Genomic DNA, 19,601 nt, shown 5'->3' with positions numbered 1-19,601 from the left:
CAATACACACAGTGATTTGCAAAACACTAAACACACTTCTATACATTACACACAGAAATATTTCAAGATCTCATTTCCTTTCAATTCCAAAGCACTGAAAATCAAATTGCCAATTGGTTTAACACCGCCGTCAGGTGCTCAAACACAAGATTGCTTAATTGGAGACACACCAATCAGGTTTAAGCACTATAAATGTAGCAAGTTCATCTATCTTCAACTGAAGTGGAAGGAAGGAGAAAAGTGAGGGTGAGAGGGAATCCACGGAGGTGGAGGAGGAGGAGGCCAGATCGAGCTAGATGAAAGGACAACATGTAGCATTTTCTGTATTGTATTTTCTCTTTGTTTTTGTACTGGATACAATGTTATGTTTGTCTGAAGGATGACAACTGGGATTTGTTTCTTGTTGTGAATCTCCATGTTGACTAGTTTGAGTTTATGGAGAAAAACAAACTATATTTTCGTAAGTCTGCAGCATTGGTCTTGTGTGGTGTCTAATGTATGCAAGTATCTTTAGGGCAATGTGGGCTATGTTTTGCACTTTCTCTGTGTACTTCACTTACACTATTCGAAACACTGAGAAGTACAATTGCTAAAAGCTAAAAGTATTTAAGGTTTTCAACAGCAGTGTATAACTGGTACAAACAGATTGAAGTCATATACAACGTGTGGGTCATATGGTAACAAAATATGGTTTTGATAAATTTGTGTATAGTTTTTACAAGAGGGTCTTATTTTGCAAAGGATCTGAGGTGTTCTGCAAATAGAGTTTGTGGGTGTGCGAATGAAAAACAAAATTGTGCTTAAGCAATCAAGAAAAACTAGAATGAGGTGGTGGGAACAGACTTACGCTCTACTCTCTTTTCCAACATGGCTAGACGGTTGGTGACCTCTGTCTTCAGCTCGTTGATCTTGAACGCCCTGCGGACAGACGGCCACAGTGAAGGAGAAATTAGTAAAGAGAGAGCAGCGATCTGATTCTGCCTCCAAGATCCAACTACACCCCTGATAACTACAACTTAACGTAGTTGGCCTTTCATAATTTAAAATGTTTTTAGTTTTAGGAAATTCAAATCAAAAACATTTGAATTACTTACTTTAAAAAAAAGTATGAACCCTAAGAATTTACAATCACAGTGAATTCAGTCGAAAGAAATAATAATAAAATAAGAAATAATTATTGCAGTCCTACAAATAATTCTCATATGTTTTTTAAAATTACTCTAATCACAGTAGCTGCAACTACTGATCAGACTATATTACATAACGTTGTATCGTATCTGTCAATTCATACAACACTGTAGTCAAATCTAGGGCTGCACTGTATGACCGACATTAAGCAACACTTATGTATTGTTGCCCTCACACCCGTGTACTCTTGTACCGTTTCATGAACACACATACGTATGTATCATATTAAAAACATACGAACGCTGAAGAAGAGAAGGAGCACTGAGTCCAAGACGAGCCAATGTCGAAGATTAGTGATAAGAGCAAACAATCTTAACACGCTGCAGTCAGAAACACCACAAGACACAAGAATATTCACATGTCACAGCTGCTCGGTGGAAACCATGCAGCCTGCATACAACTTTAGGCAGTCCGCCTGCTTCTTCAGACAATGAAATTCTTGGAGTTGCATTAGTCAAAAGGTATGTTATCATCAAGCTTCAGGTGTTTTTATCATGTTTTGTCTTAAGACCAAAAATTCAGTAAACTAGTAAAAACTCTGAAGAAATAGCAACCTCATAAAAGAGGAAGAAACCCAACAGAGAGTAATAAAAGATAAAAGCAGTTTGTAGAAACATGAAAAAATATGTTTTAGTGGAGATTTGACTCCCTGCAAGGGATTAATGAGTTAACTTAACAGTGAATATCTTCTGCCGAGTATATTCAGCCAGCTGCTTACCTTGAAAACTGCTCTGCTACTTGCGTCAGTACATTCTGAAAGAGTTCCTCCTTATCTGAGGAGAGAGCAAGGAGGAGGTTTTGTCACACACACACACACACACACACACACACTGTCAACAGCATGTTGGTGTGTCTGATGGGCCAGAGGTAAACACAGTAAATGATACCTGCACTAGCGCACAGAAGGTTTTCTAGCATGTAGGCAGCCTGCATCATCATGTGGGATCATCCAAGAATGCAGCTAAGTTTTTTCTAACATGAAGAGGGTGTTCACCCCTCTTCCCAGGCCAGTCCACCAAGGATGGACCATTGGTCCACACACACACACACACACACACCTAAAATGGGCTGTAGGATTATGGGGTCAGATCAGTCTCAATAATTGTAAATGCACACAGAAAGACTCACAAATGCAAAAAGTAGATTCACAAATGCGCAAAGAGCAATTCATAAATATATTCGACTTACAAATGCACACAGAAGGATTTACAAATACATGCCAATGCACATATGAATAAATTTATATTTGTAGATGTATTTGTCTAAGGATCGCTTCACATTTGTGAGTGTTTTTTTGAGACTCGTCTGATTTGAGTAGATCCACAAATGCTTTTTCTTCCTCATGGACCGATCTGTAGCCAATCAGATGTCGCCCTCAATCAACCAATCACAAGAGCGGAGCTCCCCCCTCCCCTCCCGCTGACTAGGTTAACGTTACGTTAGCGGAGTAAATTCTGTGAATTATTTGCAACTTATTCAGTTTAATTGTGTAGCTCCATAGGCTTAGTTACCTAGCTAGTGTTGTCTAGTTTCTGCATGCTAATTTGTTTCTTCCGCGAAGTAACTTCTTGAAACTAAGATACAATTATTGAAAATAACTGACAGGGTCTGTCACCTAGCAGCACTTGTGTGATCCTCTCCACGTTAAAAACTTAATCAGGAAACTGATGTTCATGATGTAACCACGTCACCTGCGGATATAGACGCGTAAGACACGTGAGCAGGAAGTACAAGAACAGTAAAGGCTGGCACATGCTTCTACGTCTTTACGCACCGCTGTGTCGACTCACTCGTTTCGATTGATGGTTCTAAAAGTCTTCCGTGTGTTGCAGAGCAATTCACCTCCAGAACAACAGGTGGAGTAACGTGTTTTGTTGAAGACGACCTAGAGAGTCACGTCTTTGTGTGTGGAAGTCATTGGTTTGTTTATTTATTAATCATAGACTTTATTGCCCCGTGCATCCACACTGCTGCTTTTCATCGTATTTTCCTCCACAACTTTGTTCCCCTCGACCGGCAAACCAACGTTTGCGGAGATCTCCCTCCATGAATCTGTTACGTTCCAGCTCCCAAAAGGGAGGGGAACATGGCAACCCACTGCTCGGGCCCACCGATGCCAGCAAAAGGGGTATGGAGTCGCGGTGAGGACAAACACCAAATACCGTATAACGCTTTTATCTAAACACAAAAATAAATATGCATAAATAAACAATAACTTTCTGGGAAAAGGGCAGGGCTGGACGGACCAACATTTTAAAGAGCCCAGCCAGCTGCGACCACTGACGAGGGGGTGGAGCTCTGGGTCCCAATCCTACCTGGAAAACAAACACACACACACAGACACGCAACTACAAGCAATCCCCAAATCGGAATCATTATACGAACCCAGAATTCTGGGGACGTAACACAATCCAACCCGCTTATACAACCCGCCAATGACGGGTTGTATAAGTGGTCATATTTACGCATTTATTCTGACAAAAGTTCTTCAATCTGATCTGTTCTCTCGTAAACATTCTTGGTTTTAATAATGGCGGTATTGTGCTATGAAAATGGAAATGTGAGACTCCGTAAAGGATGTAGTTAGCAGCCCAATCGCAGCCTTGTCGAAAGCGACGCAAGCCTAGAAAAATGGGTCGAGACACGCAAGGAGGTGTGAAAAGGACAGTAAGGGGGCGGAGCCAGTCACCATGGTATCTCCACATCTAATTGGTTACAAACCCCGTCTTTGGATTGGCTGGAGTGATGCATTCACACAACTATAGAAGCCCATTTCCGCACTAAAGAAAGGGGATAGAAAGTCAAAATTATGAGATAAAACATTGTTACTTGAAGATGAAGTATGCAGAGACAAAGCCGCAAATCATACAAAGCCGTGCATCATCCAGGCTGCGCAGGAAAGCGCTAAGGGAACCTGAACCTGGCCTAGAAGAGCTTCTTGATCATGGAAGAACACTTGCAAAATGCAAGTAACCGGCATAGAAAGAGACACAACAGCCTAATGGCGAATGGCGGGGGGGGGACGACGTCCAGGCATTCCTGGAGGCCTTCGAGGCGACGGCGGAGGCCTGCGGCTGGCCGGCTGGGTAGTGGCCAGTCCGGCTTTTGCCTCTCCTGACTGGGGAGGCGCAGACCGCAGCCATGGGGCTGCCACGGGGCTGTCACCGGCGGCGCGATTACGCCAACGTCAAAAAGGCCGTAACGGGCCGTAACGCCAGAGGACCACTGCCGGAGGCCAGGCTGGGGCCTAATTGGCCCAACGCCCATTGGCCCAACGCCAATGGGCGAGGTGGCTGCAGTCGGAAGTAGGAGTGTTGGAGGTGCGGGCGGCTCGGTCACCTCCGGAGAGAGAGCCCGCTGATGGAGGTGGGACAGGTGATCCGAGTGGCCGGCGCTCCGGCACCCTCCCCCGGTCCGGGAGCGACGTACCGCATTCCGGTAAGAATCCAGGGGGGTACACGACAGGCGATGGTGGATTCGGGCTGCACGCAATCTATAAATCACCAGAGCCTGGTTCGCCCGGGGGCATTAGTGGAGGCAGCGCGGGTAAGAATACGGTGTGTGCATGGGGATGTTCACGAGTATCCTGTGGTATCGGTGAAAATTAGGTATCTGGGGAAAAAGCATAGAGTGAGGGCTACTGGACCTGATTAAAGAAAGCTGGGAGGAAGGTCCGAGCCCCTGCAAGAATGAGATCCAGTACGTCCTGGACCTGCGAGCAAAACTCCACACACTGGGCCGGATGTAACGAGAGAATTTGCTGCAGGCCCAGGAGCGACAACAAGTTCGGTTCGGAGGGAATTGGCGAGTATGTTGGAGTTGGGGGTAATAGAAGAGTCCAACAGTGCCTGGTGCCGCCCCATCGTCCCGGCCACGTTTCAGCGCCTCATGGATCGGGTGCTGCGTCCGCACGCTGCATATGCTGCCGCCTACCTGGACGACGTCATTATCCACAGCACCACCTCTGTGGGGAACCACTCCTTCATACCCCTAACTTCTCTCTCCCCTTTATTCTGCAGACTGACGCGTCGAACAGGGGGCTGGGGGCCATTTTGTCCCAGGAGGTGGACCGCCCCGTGGTGTACATCAGCCGGAAGCTGTCCGAGAGGGAGGCCAAGTACAGCACAGTGGAGAAGGAGTGCCTGGCAATCCGGTGGGCGGTCCACTCCCTACGCTACTACCTCCTGGGACGCCCATTCACCCTCTTTTCGGACCACGCCCCGCTCCAATGGCTCCACCGCATGAAAGATGCCAACGCCCGGATCCCTCGGTGGTATCTGGCTCTACAGCCTTTTAATTTCAAGGTGGTCCATAGGCCGGGGGAGCAGACGGCTCAGCTGCAGAAGGGACGGAGAAGGGAGTGGTTTGGGGAACGGTGCCGGGGGAGGCATAATCAGCCTCAGGTGGGATTAATCAGTGTATGTGTTCTGCCTTTAAGTAGGAGAGATCCGGCGACAGCGAGAGAGAAAGGCTGGCGAAGGAGCTGGAGCCGGACGCGTGCTGTGCGCAGACTGTTTTAAAGACTGTTGCTAAAACCGATTCGCTGTATAGTCGTCATTCCACGTTCCCCCAGAGGACCGCACGTCACAGCAAGTTACAATTACTGAAATTTAAATGAGTTCGTTACTCGCGTTACTCTCTTTTGTGATGCGCAGCGGAGGGCCGGCAAGTAAATAGCTGCCTTTCAGCACAAAATAGTTGTGGCCACTAAACGTTGTGTATCTTATTTCAGTAGTCCTAGAGAAAAGTAGTTCCCATACGTAACAGCATTGGGTCTCCTTGCAAGATCTCGCACCATCTCATTCATTCACATTGCTCATGACGTCCACCTTAATTGTCTGGTTGCAAAAGCTCACATTGCACAAAACTGATCATTTGTGGGATTTCACGGTCTTTTCGGCACAGAGCTAAAAGCTCAAATGTTGCGCAAAATCTAACCTGTTACTTTGAGTGTCCAGTGATGTGGAACGATCGGGTAAATGTGAACAGCAACTGTGCATTATCGCTGAATAATGCATCCCCGTGACTCACTCTCAACCAATCAGAACGCTGGATTTCATCTACCCGTATTATAAATAAATCACATCATGGCCGACAGTGCGGATAGATTCTCTCCTGGAAGTATGGACATTAATTTTCGCTCGTCGAAATAAAGACAAAAATGTGGTGGTGTAAATTATGTGCAGGTGCAAAGAAGCTATCCACATCTAAGAGAAGCAATTCAAATCTTATGAAGCACCTGTTGAAACAACACGCTTCGACAAATTTAGTAGCAAGACACCCCAGACCTACACATGCTGCCAACTAAGGCTCGACTTTACACTCGATAAGCCAGGCAGAGCTGAATAAATTGATTGCTAGGTATGTTGTCGATGTGCATCCTGTGTCAACTGAGTCAGTTGCCTTTAGGCAAATAACTGAGACAGTTATTTTGTATTAAGTTAAGTATTAAAAGGGACTTTTGTACTACTGCTTAATTTGAAGGCCTGTTGCCCTGTTGATTACAGTAGCTCTAAAAAATATGTTTATTGTGTTTGACTGTTCAGTACTGTTCATATTCATTACATTTAAAAAGCAGACATAAAAGTTACTTTCCCTAGTAACTAATTACTTTTAATATATAGTAACTGATAGGTAATTCGAGTGGGGAGCACGGTCGTCCTCCAATCAGAGGGTTGGCGGTGGTGTTAAAGCGCTTTGAGTGGTCGGAAGACTAGAAAAGTGCTTTTTACCATAATCCAATTACCTTTAAAAGAAGTAACTAATTACACATTTTCTGTAACTTTCCCAACACTGGAAATGAGTGACTGTCTCAATGCACAACCCTTCAGAGCCCTGTGTCTGCATTAACGTTACCTTGCAAAGCAGTTAGCTCACGCTTGTACTAAAATACCGCAAAATACATCCATGATGAAACATATTTGACATAGCAATAATTTACAACTCAAACGTAATTAATGTTAATCATGGACGCCATGAAACTTTAAACTTGTTTCACTTATATTTGAAGCGGAGCGTCGTCGCTACCACGCGCCATTGTCTGCTTACTTTGGACCCGTTGCTTCGCAAGTTGCGGCACGTGGGGAGGGGAGGGGGGAGCTGCGCTCTTGTGATTGGTTGAAAATGAGGGCGACATCTGATTGGCTACAGAAAACAACGCATTTATGAATCTTCTCCCGTCAGACGAGTCTCAAAAAATCTACACACAAATGTGAAGCAATCCGCAAACAAATACATTGACAAATATGAATATAAATCAGAATTTATTTATGTGTGCATTGAAATGTATTTGTAAAGCTTTCTGTGTGCATTTGTAAATCAAATATATTTGTTAATTTCTCTGTGCGCATATGTGGGTCTTCTTTTTGCATTTGTGAGTCTTTCTGTGTGCATTTGGAATTATTGAGACTAATCTAACCCCATAGTAGGATGAACAGATTAATCCAATGAGGAAGAATTAGTGGTGCTGTGTATCAAGAGCCCTGTGAAATACACTGGCTCACACAGACATAAACACATGCAGAGGTTATGTAAGTCAGTCGGAGAGCATCGATTGGCCAAAAGTCTGAAGAGTCTGCCCCTCGCTGATCAACAGAGCATCTGCAGTGGATAGGAATGGGCTGACAGCTTGATGTGTTAACAAGCCACTTCTGAATCCTCTCCCCACACACTGACAACAGGCTGGACACACAAAGAAAGCCCTGCCATTGGCTAACAGCTCCACTGTTGTGGACAGTGGACAGTTCAACGGCAATCAACTAACATTGTACATTTTGTCACTCACATTCCATGTACCATAAGATGGTCACAAGCCACTCTAGGCTGTAAAAAAAACTCCCTGTGGTCAAGGCCTTGATGTTTAGTATCAAGTGCCTTTTGTTTGTATGTAAAATGGTTTGGGTCTGTGGGACTGCCTGCTCCCCATTATTCTTTCCATGCATTTCGTCATCACAGGGGTCAAGGCAACCAGTCTGAAATCATTATGTACATATAGACTCTTACAATCAGTACCCTTGTGCCGATGGTGGGTTTCGGGACAGAGGATGTTGTATGTGTACAGACTGTAAAGCCCTAAGGCAAATTTGTAATTTGCGATTATGGGCTATACAAAATAAAATGAATTGAATTGAATTGAATTAAGGCCCTGCTATACCAGTTGGTAGTTTACATTTTGAGTCACTATATCTTACTAAAAAATATATTTACCTTAACATAACCCAACTTCTCGAGCCATCTTTACGTCTTGATTGAGCTATGTTATTTCAAAAATAATTTTGAAGGTATTATTATTATTGCCCTTCAAAAAATAAAAATGCCAAGAAATATTTTTTTCCACTACTTTTCTCTTCAAGGGGACATTAAAGGGTATATCACGGCAACTACATTTCATATGTATACAATTTCTGCACAGTTTCTACACATATTGTTCAAAGCTCATAATATGTCATTTAATGACTTTATCAGAATGGAATTGTGTGTGTGTTTGTAGTCCCTGGAACTCACCAGCAAGCTGTCCTCCAGTCATAGGCACCACTCGATACGGTAACCTTTAACACAACCGGACATACACACTGGTGAGTTTGAGAGCAAAGGTGGTGTGATTTGCACATACGAGTTCAATTTTGTACTATACATAAGTACAATTACGAGGAAGATTAACAACACTAAAATCACGTGTTTCAGATTTCATCCTATGAAAAGATATCAAGCATACGGAAAAGCGTGCTGTAACGTGGTTGGTTCATAGGAGGCAAGTAGACGACGTACACAACATACGTGGGCAGACGACATAAGATGGATGGATGCGTGGATCCCGGTGCCATGAGCCTCGGCTACAGTTTGGGTCACCCTGTTGCGTTGCTACCTACAGTATTAACTATTACCGGCCAGTCCTTTCTTTTTCTTGGGTACTGAATGACCTAAATGGCCACTTGCAAGATGTTGATTTATTTGCTTAAGAAGTTGAATGATAAAGGGTGCTCTTGTCATAACTACAGATATCAGATCTGTAGAGAATTGCGTTAATTCAATGTAGCATTATGTACATTCTACTCTGCAGGGCTACAATAGTGCCTTTGCTGCTTTGGAGGTAAATTGGTAACTAAACTGTGAAAAGCTGTACATACTCAAGTAAAGCCCACTACATATGTTTTAGTGTGCTTCTTTATAAAAAATAAAAAGAGGATACCTTTACACATATAGAATTGTCCCAAGATGTCATGCAGGTTAATCAAGAGTACACAAAAAATTAGTATATTTCTTCTTCTGGTTGTTTTAGACACTGCTATCAGACAACCTTCAGAGCAGTTAAAAGCCAATCCAATGAAATGTGAGGAAACGGCGGCTGCCGTTACGTGAGCCAAGTCTTTGTGAGAAGGAAGTTTGTTTATTGCTAATCCTGAGAAAATGTCCTGTACAATTAGTAATTAGAGGGAAACATATATATAGAAAGTCCATCTTTCCCATAGGAAAACTACTGCAAGACCAATCAGAGGCTGGCAATTATTAGTGGTTTACTGAAAATCCGTCTGCAGAAGAATGTTCAACAAACTAGTACATTTCAAATCAACAAAGAAAGGCAATACTAGTAGATTATCTTTAACTGTATTACTAAGTATTACAAAAGTATTAGGCGTATGTACTCTGAGCTGAGTTTTTCTGATTACTTAATAAAATGCTCCAAGTGAAATCAGTTTGGCTTCCAATGCAGACATAAAAATCACTTGTCATGGCAGCTCATTAAAGCAATAGGTTACAGTTGAGGGAGGAGCAGGGGACACCAACATTTATATTTAATCATTGAATATATCTTTTGATCAAACAGCCAAGGTGGACCGAACAATTGTTCTGTCAAACAATCAATTTATTAATGAAGTCATCAATGGGGTATAGAATTTCCAATACCTCTCTGTGTTGTGTGGCATGGTAGGGTCAATTGACACCATGGCTCCAGAAGAATCCAACAGGGACAGATTAGTGTTCCTGTACAAAGACAAAAACACATATTTTCCTAGAAGCCATGTGTATATGTGCAATACACAAATATGTGTCAAATGTATGTGTTTTTTAAGTATGGCATATGGCGTCACTATTTATTATATTAGTAATACACAAATATGTGTCAAATGTATGTGTTTTTGAAGTATGGCATATGGCGTCACTATTTATTATATTAGTAATACACAAGTATGTGTCATGTATGTGTTTTTGAAGTATGGCATATACCCAGTCCCTCTGCCTGTCTGCATGTCTCTGCTGGGCTGGGGCCAGGCCCAAAAGAGGAAGGTCTAAGAAGCAGTTTAGCCAATTACTGATTAAAAGATATAAATAAGTGACATATAATTTAGCCAACCAGCGTCCTAAAATATATTTAGCGTTGGCCCACCGTTGTTTGGACCCGCCATCATATGGTCCCAGGCTGCGTTCTCGTCAGGGCTGGTCTCGCAAGGCGGCGTTTTAATGACATGACAATGCCGAACACGAGATATTCCAAACTCTGTAAAATCTCTCCTCCAAGACCCGTTTGAGGGAATAAGACATTTTGCGGAGAAACTAGAGGTAAAACAAGTGAGCCCAGATCACCCTGACCTCAGAATCCACAGATCCAGCATGGACCAATACGGGAGTAAGGGACATGAAGCACCTGTTGGCAGGGGCGGACTGGGAGAAGAAAGTGTCCCGGGAGTTACTGTCACACCGGCCCACTCAATACATGCCGTGTTTCCCACTCAATGCACCGGAAATTTCAACCAGTCAGTGGCCTACTTGGAAAAATACCCATACACTATTTTGGATGAGAAATTACAACATATGTTTTTTTTATAACATTTGGATTCACCAATTTGCCTGGATGGACACATGGAATAAAATTATACTGACTATTGTAACACTCCAAAGCAGGCATAGTTTGCTAGATGAATATGCTTCTTTCTGGGATATGATGAGATGGTAATACGTATGAGCCTTAAGGAATGAATGTCAGCAGAGAAAGATCATACAATAAAGACACATTGGAATCAATGACTTATGAGCTATATTGTAGAAATGAACAGCACAGAAGATACGATGGGGTGAGGACATCAGTGGTATCCGTTGTTGCATTGTGGGTGTGTGATTGTGTGTAAGTTGGGGATGTTGAAGGTGCATAACAAAACAATAAGTTGTGTCACTGGTCCGTGGTTTCACAAATAAGTGAGATTTTTAATATTTTGATTCAACTTCCTCCACACATCTTTTTTTTCTCCCTGAGCTTTTCAGGATTTCTTAAAGGATTCACGTTTTGCAGCCGATGAGAACATTAGTGTCAAACTCAATCACATAGTGGGACACAATTAAAAACTTGCATGAATATCAAGATACCCGATACTTACAATACCAGAATTTAATACAATTCCCCCTTCATGTCTCCCCTGCGATAGCTATCTGAGGGCTCTGGGCAGCCCTGCCTCCTATTGTGGTGGAGAAGTTGCTAGATTTGTTGCGAGTAGCTGTTGCAGTGCCTTTTGGGACTTTTAGTATCAGCTGTGTCCTATTGACCGACGCCAGTTATAGACATATAAAATTTAATTGTGGGCAGAAAATAATTGTTCCGCGAGCCAGACACCTAAAATAAAGTTAGATTGATGGAAGAGACTAAATGAGTAAAGAAGATGGAAACCATGAGTGTGAATACAGATTGCGAGGAGTAGTATAAATAACAGTCAGTTGATCACAGCTTTAGATATCGCGTAATCTGTTTAGCAGAGAATATAAGCAACCTGACACGGGCGGGAAAAATAATAGAAACGGACACAGATCCTCTATTGGGCACAAGCTGTATTGGTGCATCGCTGGTCTCTTGATCCTCCTGTATCACTCTTTTTCGTGTTTTCATGTAGCAACAGAGTTACTTCTTGTTGTGAGCTGTACCCAGCATGAAGTTCGGCAGAGTAATTTATATATATTCAAATTAAAAATGATTAAAACTATATGATATCTTGATATCTAGTGTGAATATAGTATGGTCTGAATGGATTAACATACAGCTTGTTTGATGTAGTAAGGATCAAAGTCTTCTGTAGAAAATAATTATTGAATAGACATAGCAGGCACCTGTTAAGAAGAAAAACCAAGGCAGAGTCTGAACTTCTTTTCCACCACACAGGTACAGTGAATCCGGAAAGTATTCACAGCACTTCACTTTTTCCACATTTTGTTATGTTACAGCCTTATACCAAAATTGATTAAATTCTTAATTTTCCTCAACATTCTACACACAACAACCCATAATGACAATGTTTTTTGCAAATTTTGTCAAATTTGTTAAAAATAAAGAACGAAAACATAACATGTACATACGTATTCACAGCCTTTGCCATGACACTCAAAATGTAGCTCAGGTGCATCCTGTTTCCACTGATCATCCTTGAGATGTTTCTACAACTTGATTGGAGTCCACCTGTGCTAAATTCAGTTGATGGACATGATTGAGAAAGGCACACACCTGTCTCTATAAGGTATCACAGTTGACAGTGCATATCAGAGCATAAACCAAGCCATGAAGTCCAAGGAATTATCTGTAGACCTCCGAGACAGAATTGTATCGAGGCACAGATCTGGCGAAGGGTACAGAAAGATTTCTGCAGCATTGAAAGTCCCAATGAGCACAGTGGCCTCAATCATCCGGAAATGGAAGAAGTTTGGAACCACCAGGAGTCTTCCTAGAGTTGGCCGCCCAGCCAGACTGAGCGATCGAGGGAGAAGGGCCTTAGTCAGGGAGGTGACGAAGAACCCGATGGTCACTCTGACAGAGCTCCAGCGTTGTTCTATGAAGAGAGGAGAACCTTCCAGAAGGACAACCATCTCTGCAGCACTCCACAAATCAGGCCTGTTTGGTAGAGAGGCCAGACGGAAGCCACTCCTCAGTAAAAAGCACATGACAGCCCGCCTGAAGGACTCTCAGACCATGAGAAAACAAAATTCTCTGGTCTGATGACACAAAGATTGAACTCTTTGGCCTGAATGCCAAGCGTCATGTCTGGAGGAAACCAGGCACTGCTCATCACCTGGCCAATACCATCGCTACAGTGAAGCATGGTGGTGGCAGCATCATGCTGTGGGGATGTTTTTCAGCGGGAGGAACTGGGAGACTGGTCAGGATTGAGGGAAAGATGAATGCAGCAATGTACAGAGACATCCTGGATGAAAACATGCTCCAAAGAGCACTGGACCTCAGACTGGGGCGACGGTTCATCTTCCAACAGGACAACGACCCGAAGCGCACAGCCAAGATAACAAAGGAGCTGCTTCGGCACAACTCTGTGAATGTCCTTGAGTGGCCCAGCCAGAGCCCTGACTTAAACCCCATTGAACATCTCTGGAGAGATCTGAAAATGGCTGTGCACCGACGCTCCCCATCCAACCTGGTGGAACTTGAGAGGTTCTGCAAAGGAGAATGGGAGAACCTGCACAGAAATAGGTGTGCCACGCTTGTGGAATCATACCCAAGAAGACTTGAGGCTGTAATTGCTGCCAAAGGTGCTTCAACAAAGTATTGAGCAAAGGCTGTGAATACTTATGTACATGTTGTGTTTTCGTTCTTTATTTTTAACAGATTTGCAAAAAAACGTTTTCACTTTGTCATTATGGGTTGTGTGTAGAATGTTGAGGAAAATAATTAATTTAATCAATTTTGGAATAAGGCTGTAACATAACAAAATGTGGAAAAAGTGAAGCGTTGTGAATACTTTCCAGATGCACTGTATGTCCCTTCAGTGATCCTTTCTGCCCTATAAACATGTGGGGGGCTTACCTTGGCACACCCAAGGCAGTACAGAACAGCTCCTTAATGTCACATGGGCTGCAGAATCTACTGAACACCACCTGAGGGAGAACAACACACACAATAATACATGATAAGGGTATGATTTAAAATTGATGACCACTCAACTCACTGCATCTAAAACATGAACCGGTCATATCTTAAGGCCCATATGACCATGATTACTTCTCAATAGCAGTTTTTAACATTGTACACACTTGTCCAAGCAGCATCCAAAATGTGAACAGTTCCAAGTGCAGTGTCTGCTTATTAGGACTTGTAATCTCATTTTGTTTTCTTACACTTAAATCATCAGAATTTTAAGTCATTGTTTTCAGGTTTTTATATATATATATATATATATATATATATATATATATTATATAGCACACTTAGCATTCAGACACCTTTTCAACTAATATATGTATGTATATGTATACCAGGTGGAAGAGACAAGATACTGTGCAGGTCAGATAACTGACAGCAGTGCTTCAGGAACACAAATACTATCTTTGATCCATTACACTTGCTGCTATTATTTTGACATTTATATTGTTGATTCTCATTGTACAAAGGTCAATAAATAGAAGCTGACAACAATATTTCGGAGCAGGAAAGGGATATTCGATGGATTGCCACAATACCATGCTTCACTTTAGTCTACTTATATTCCTTTGCTGTTTTTAATCAATCTTGTTTACTCAGAATTCAAATGTTAACAAGAGGGTATCCTTCAGGCCATATCCCAACAATGGATTTCATCATTGGAACATGGCCATGTGCTAAGGACCGGCCTGCTTTACTTCCATTCCTGAATGCTACTCTTACACTACTCTTACTGGATTATTTGGAAGAGAGAAATACCATATTGGTGAGTAAGTTAAAGTAACAGTTGAAGGATTTCGGTTCCTACCTGTCTGCCTGTCGTGTACTGTGTCTCAACAGCTGATGGTGCTGCATTATATATTTTAGCCATGACTTTGTGGCGAGAAATAAGTCAGATATTTTCCAAACTTATCACCAGAAAGAATAATTTGGTGAAGCTTTCTGGAAATTGAAGAGTAGCACTCTAAAATATATTCTGCTCTCAAGACGTCTACATGGATTTAAAGTCCTCTACATGTTTGTAGCTGGAGCTTACTGAGCTGCAACCAATATCAATAACAAACCCCGTTATCATAATCGTTCCCTGATGATCTCACACCACAAACCAGCTGCAGCATTCAACCTAATCACCCAACTAACCAGAATCTGGTTAGCCTGAAGAAGCACATGAGACACCAAGAAGAGAAAAAACACAGTCAACATGATGGTAAGGAAAGGGGCAGAGCTCACAATGTAGTAAGAACGGGGCTTTGTAATACAAGGAGCTAAATATGCAACAGCTTTGTAATTTCAAACTAATTTAAATATGAGTTCAATTGAGGCTATTATGCACACTCGACTGCCCTGTCTATATTAATTTCCTTACCAATGTTAAATCCTTTCCTGGCCAAATCAATGCTGATAACGCTATGCTGATACAATAGTCAATTATCATTAACTATAAATACGAATCTTAGAAGTCCTTTTCACAGCTTGTTGAACCTAAACGACAAGTGACCATTGATCTCACCAAGAAACCGCTCGATACCAACTACGTGTGTAGAGAAGATTTGGCTGGTTGTGAGGCATTAAATACATCCACAGAGCTGCAGCAAACACACACACACACAAAACAGAACATTCAAAAAACAAATCCAGACAAAGATGACCTGATTGGCCTCTATAGCACGTAACATGGCTGTATGTACTGTAAGATGTCCAATAGGGAATCGGTTCTCTCTCTCTCTCTTTCTTTAAGAGACAAACGTGTCTGATGCTTAAAGCACAGGTGCTTAAAAGAGCCAATCCTCCCACCTCCCTGTCGCTTAGTTAAACTACATTGTTGCAGCACATATGTGCTCCGTAAAGAATAAACACTGCCAGTGAAGTATTTTACAACATCAATATATGGCCTTTTATGAGCTGCTGTTTCTTGTGGTCTAAGTGCACAATTTGACTCAAATCACCATGTACTGACTAGGTAGTTAAGTAATGATGTTTCCTATTAGGGCGGTGATTCATATGTTGTATTGTACTGAGCCGGACATGGTTCAAGATTAAATGTGGACCTCCCAGTGGGATTGGTTGGATGTTGATTGGATGTTTTTGTGGCTGAGGTGGAGAGTTATTTAGATTTTCCTTTCAACTGAACTGTGGACCCTCGCCTGAAAAAACAGGTAGAGAAAATGTATGGATGAAAGAATGTAGTCCGTTCAAAGGCTTTATCGAGCAAAGAGGACATTAGTTCAGTTCCGATACAGCGTCACATAATGATGCTTTTAGTTCACCGTTGTTTCCCAGTCTTGCTGAATCTGCACAACACTAAACTACAAGCAGTAACATAGAACCTATCAGTGGCATGTTATCTTATTTTTTTATCAATGTGCCCAAGACAAATGTCCCCTCAGGGACAATAAAGTTCACTCTACTCTACTTTAGCAGATACAACTCAGTGTAGTTTGCTTATGTTTGGTTTTATTGCAGCTGACTTGTGGCCAAATGTCTGTGTAATTCCTTCAATATTTGCACAATTCATTATGAAACCATTAACATCCAAAAGCAGAGGAGGCTGGTGTAAAACAATACGCTATAGCTTCAGTAGGGGACTTTCATGTTGGAGGAAAAGGTTAATGGCTTGAGTGTAGAAGCCTGTTATTCTTCAACCTCACAGCTCAGCGCTCTTCATACCGGAGATTATCTATTTCTCTCTGCATCTCACACACACACACACACACACACACACAGAAGAGGACAACGGTTAGCTTGTTAGTTAATGGTGATGATTCAGACACATCATCAGAACTGTGGTTTCTACTTATGTCTATTTATAGCCAATAACGTGCTCAGTAGCATTACATTAACTGTGATAAACCGCCATGACATTTAGACTAAAGGGTGTACCAGCGTGTGTGCATAATCAACTCAATCCACCATTAATAATACGGAGCACAAAATAATGAAAGCCAACTGGAGCTCCCTGTGATTATCAACTGAAGCCAGCCTTACATCTCCCTGTGACATCACAGATTCATTCAATTGTTTCATATGGACATTTGTCTTTTAGTTAGTTGGGTCCAAGATGTTCTGCAAACAAACCAAGACTCACTACATCTGATTTCTATAGTATGGACTTGCAAGCTGCCCAATGTGCATACACATGTTAAAACATCACAGTAACATGTCTACACTCTGGCCCTCAATATTACAATTAAAACGACGTAATACGATGTTAGCTTTACCCATACAGATATATATATGTATATGTAAATGTATAGATTTGACCTGCTGGGCTACTTGTGTGATACTAATAGGTCTTAGTTAGTGATACTTCACAGGGGCATTATAATCCACAAGACTTATTATGGAACTCAATGATGGGTGACATAAAGTTTCTTTAGTATCAATTATAAATGTGTATAACAAAATCAAAACATTCAATAGCAAATAGCCATGCTGCATCGGTAATTATAGATAATTATTGATATTAATGTAAATCATCCAATCAATTTTAGATCTATAGCCCTATATGCTTTGGGGATTTAGGTTCTAGAGGAGCGTGTCGGTGACAGAAATCCCTTCAACCAACCAGATTCCCTCAGCTTCTCCACTGAATGCTGCTCATTTAGTTTGATTTTTATGAATAAAAAGTGGGCTTTGTAGGTTAAACGCTGCTTGTGTTTTCTCCTTTCCTTTTTTTTTACTAACGGGTCTATGTGTCGTACCTTTTGAATCCTGCCGTCCACGTCCAGGTGAATGACCCGGTAAGAGGACGAAGCGGAGCCCATGGCCCCCTCTCTTCTTCCCGGTGTTGGTGGTCCGCTGTGCCCGATGCTGGCGGAATGGAGTCCACGCTCTCACAACATCCCTGTTTGCTCGTTCGATACAAAGTAGTTGTCCAACTATGTCTTCCGGTCTCTGTGCGTCACTATCTGCAGCATCTCATAAAGCGCGACGACGCGCGTGCACGCCTACTTCATTCATTACAGACCTTCGCACCTCGCGCTCACCTACAGACACGGTGCCACACACACACACACACACACACACACACACACACACACACACACACACACAGAAAATACACACACTGCAGAGTTGTCAAGGGTCCATGACACAACGTCTATGAGTTGGTTTTTGTGCACGATGGCTAGTGCAGCGCAGTCTCCATCTCCGCCAATCAGAGACAAGTTGGAGTGTCGCCCCCCAGTCTCCTCACGCTGGATTGGCTGGTTTAGTTTCTTAGAGTAAAAGTAACAATCCGATTGATGGAACCATAATGCAGGTTTTGGTGATTTTGGTAATGTTGAGGGAAACAGCGGGGCAGTTGCGACATGCAGTTCCTAGACATGAACACTCATTAGCAGGCATCTAAATACCATTCAAATGTATTTAGATGCCTGCTAATGAGCACAGGCGGATGGAAAGCAGACAGTTTGTGTGCATCGAGATGGAGTCTTATACTGTGTGGTGCCTGTGACCAAAACATGTGATGCAATCAAGCAAATGGACATTGGTAATTATATGTGGAGCACGGATTAATGATGACTTAAAGATACTCAATTTATTTGTGGCAGAACACACGGCCGAACATGTTCGCAGAGCTGCCAACTTTTCAAAAAGCCTTGGAGTGAGATTTTGTCGGTGGTGACCAAAATTTTGCCGGGCGCGCAGCCCCACACGTGTGTGCTGCCACCCTGCCAATGGTGACTCAAATATCAGGGAATTGGAATTAATTTGCCGTTGTAGCCACGTTGTGCCCTACAATCTGGTGGTTGATAGGGGCGGCCTGGAGACGGACAACATTGGTTACATTCTGTGAAGCAAAGACATGACGGTTCACCCCCAGGACATTTGGTTTAAGTAGATGTTATTTCCTGCGCGAATTACATTGCATTTTTACATCTTTGACCAGGGAGCAATTAGAGGTTAAGTGTCTTGCCCAGGGACACGGAGAGGCCGGGGTTTGAACCACCAACCTTGCTGTTCCCGGCACCCTCTCTACCCCATGATTACAATGATACCCAACTAATCGTTAACTGAAACCTAAACCTAATGAAAAGAATAATTGTATTCTTAAGAGCCGATTTATGTTCAGCAGAAAATTACACAAGATTAATTTGGGAGAAACATTTTTCATTATTCAAGGTCTCCCACCACACATTGCATCAAACAAAAAAGTGCAACAAATAAAGTGCTTCAACAGAACCAAAAATTAGGCATCAGATGCAGATCAGAAGCTGGTTAGATTTGTGGGCAAGGTTGATTGATCACTGTATCATAGATATGAAATACTATGACGTTAATCACAAATGATGTCACCTATCTTACAGTATTACTATATTACGTGTATACATAAAATACTATGAGGTTAATCACTATTAATGTATAGACTCAGGTGAGGTTCAGGTACATTTTCAATTTATATTATAGTCATCAATGTCATTATAGACTAACATTACAGACTTTGCCTCTTTCTGGTCTTGTGCTTTCCCTCCCCAGGCTTCTGTGGATGGTGGTTGTCCCAGCAGTG

The 19,601-nt window shown here is 42.3% G+C and overlaps 1 protein-coding gene across 11 annotated transcripts in view; it reads right to left on the bottom strand.

Annotated features, from left to right (window-relative positions):
- Positions 1–18,243, bottom strand: part of pde9aa (phosphodiesterase 9aa) — a 43,186-nt gene extending 24,943 nt beyond the window's left edge. For 9 of the 11 annotated variants that reach the window (XM_078091265.1, XM_078091264.1, XM_078091267.1 and 6 more), the window contains exons 1-6: positions 17,794–18,243; positions 13,979–14,049; positions 10,093–10,170; positions 8,692–8,735; positions 1,907–1,961; positions 848–918 (exon numbers count right to left, since the gene is read on the bottom strand). In XM_078091265.1, the coding sequence (XP_077947391.1) occupies positions 848–918; positions 1,907–1,961; positions 8,692–8,735; positions 10,093–10,170; positions 13,979–14,049; positions 17,794–17,856 (382 nt within the window). In that variant the 5' untranslated portion in view covers positions 17,857–18,243. Of the gene's footprint in view, positions 1–847; positions 919–1,906; positions 1,962–8,691; positions 8,736–10,092; positions 10,171–13,978; positions 14,050–15,602; positions 15,719–17,793 lie in introns of those variants that run through there. The other 2 variants (XM_078091273.1, XM_078091272.1) reach the window with 2 other exon arrangements.
- Between the last annotated feature and the right edge of the window lie 1,358 nt (positions 18,244–19,601).

This window comes from Gasterosteus aculeatus, chromosome 16 (assembly GCF_964276395.1).
Source record: "Gasterosteus aculeatus chromosome 16, fGasAcu3.hap1.1, whole genome shotgun sequence".
NCBI classification, from domain to species: Eukaryota; Metazoa; Chordata; class Actinopteri; order Perciformes; family Gasterosteidae; genus Gasterosteus; species Gasterosteus aculeatus.
This window is presented reverse-complemented; position numbering and strand designations above follow the sequence as displayed.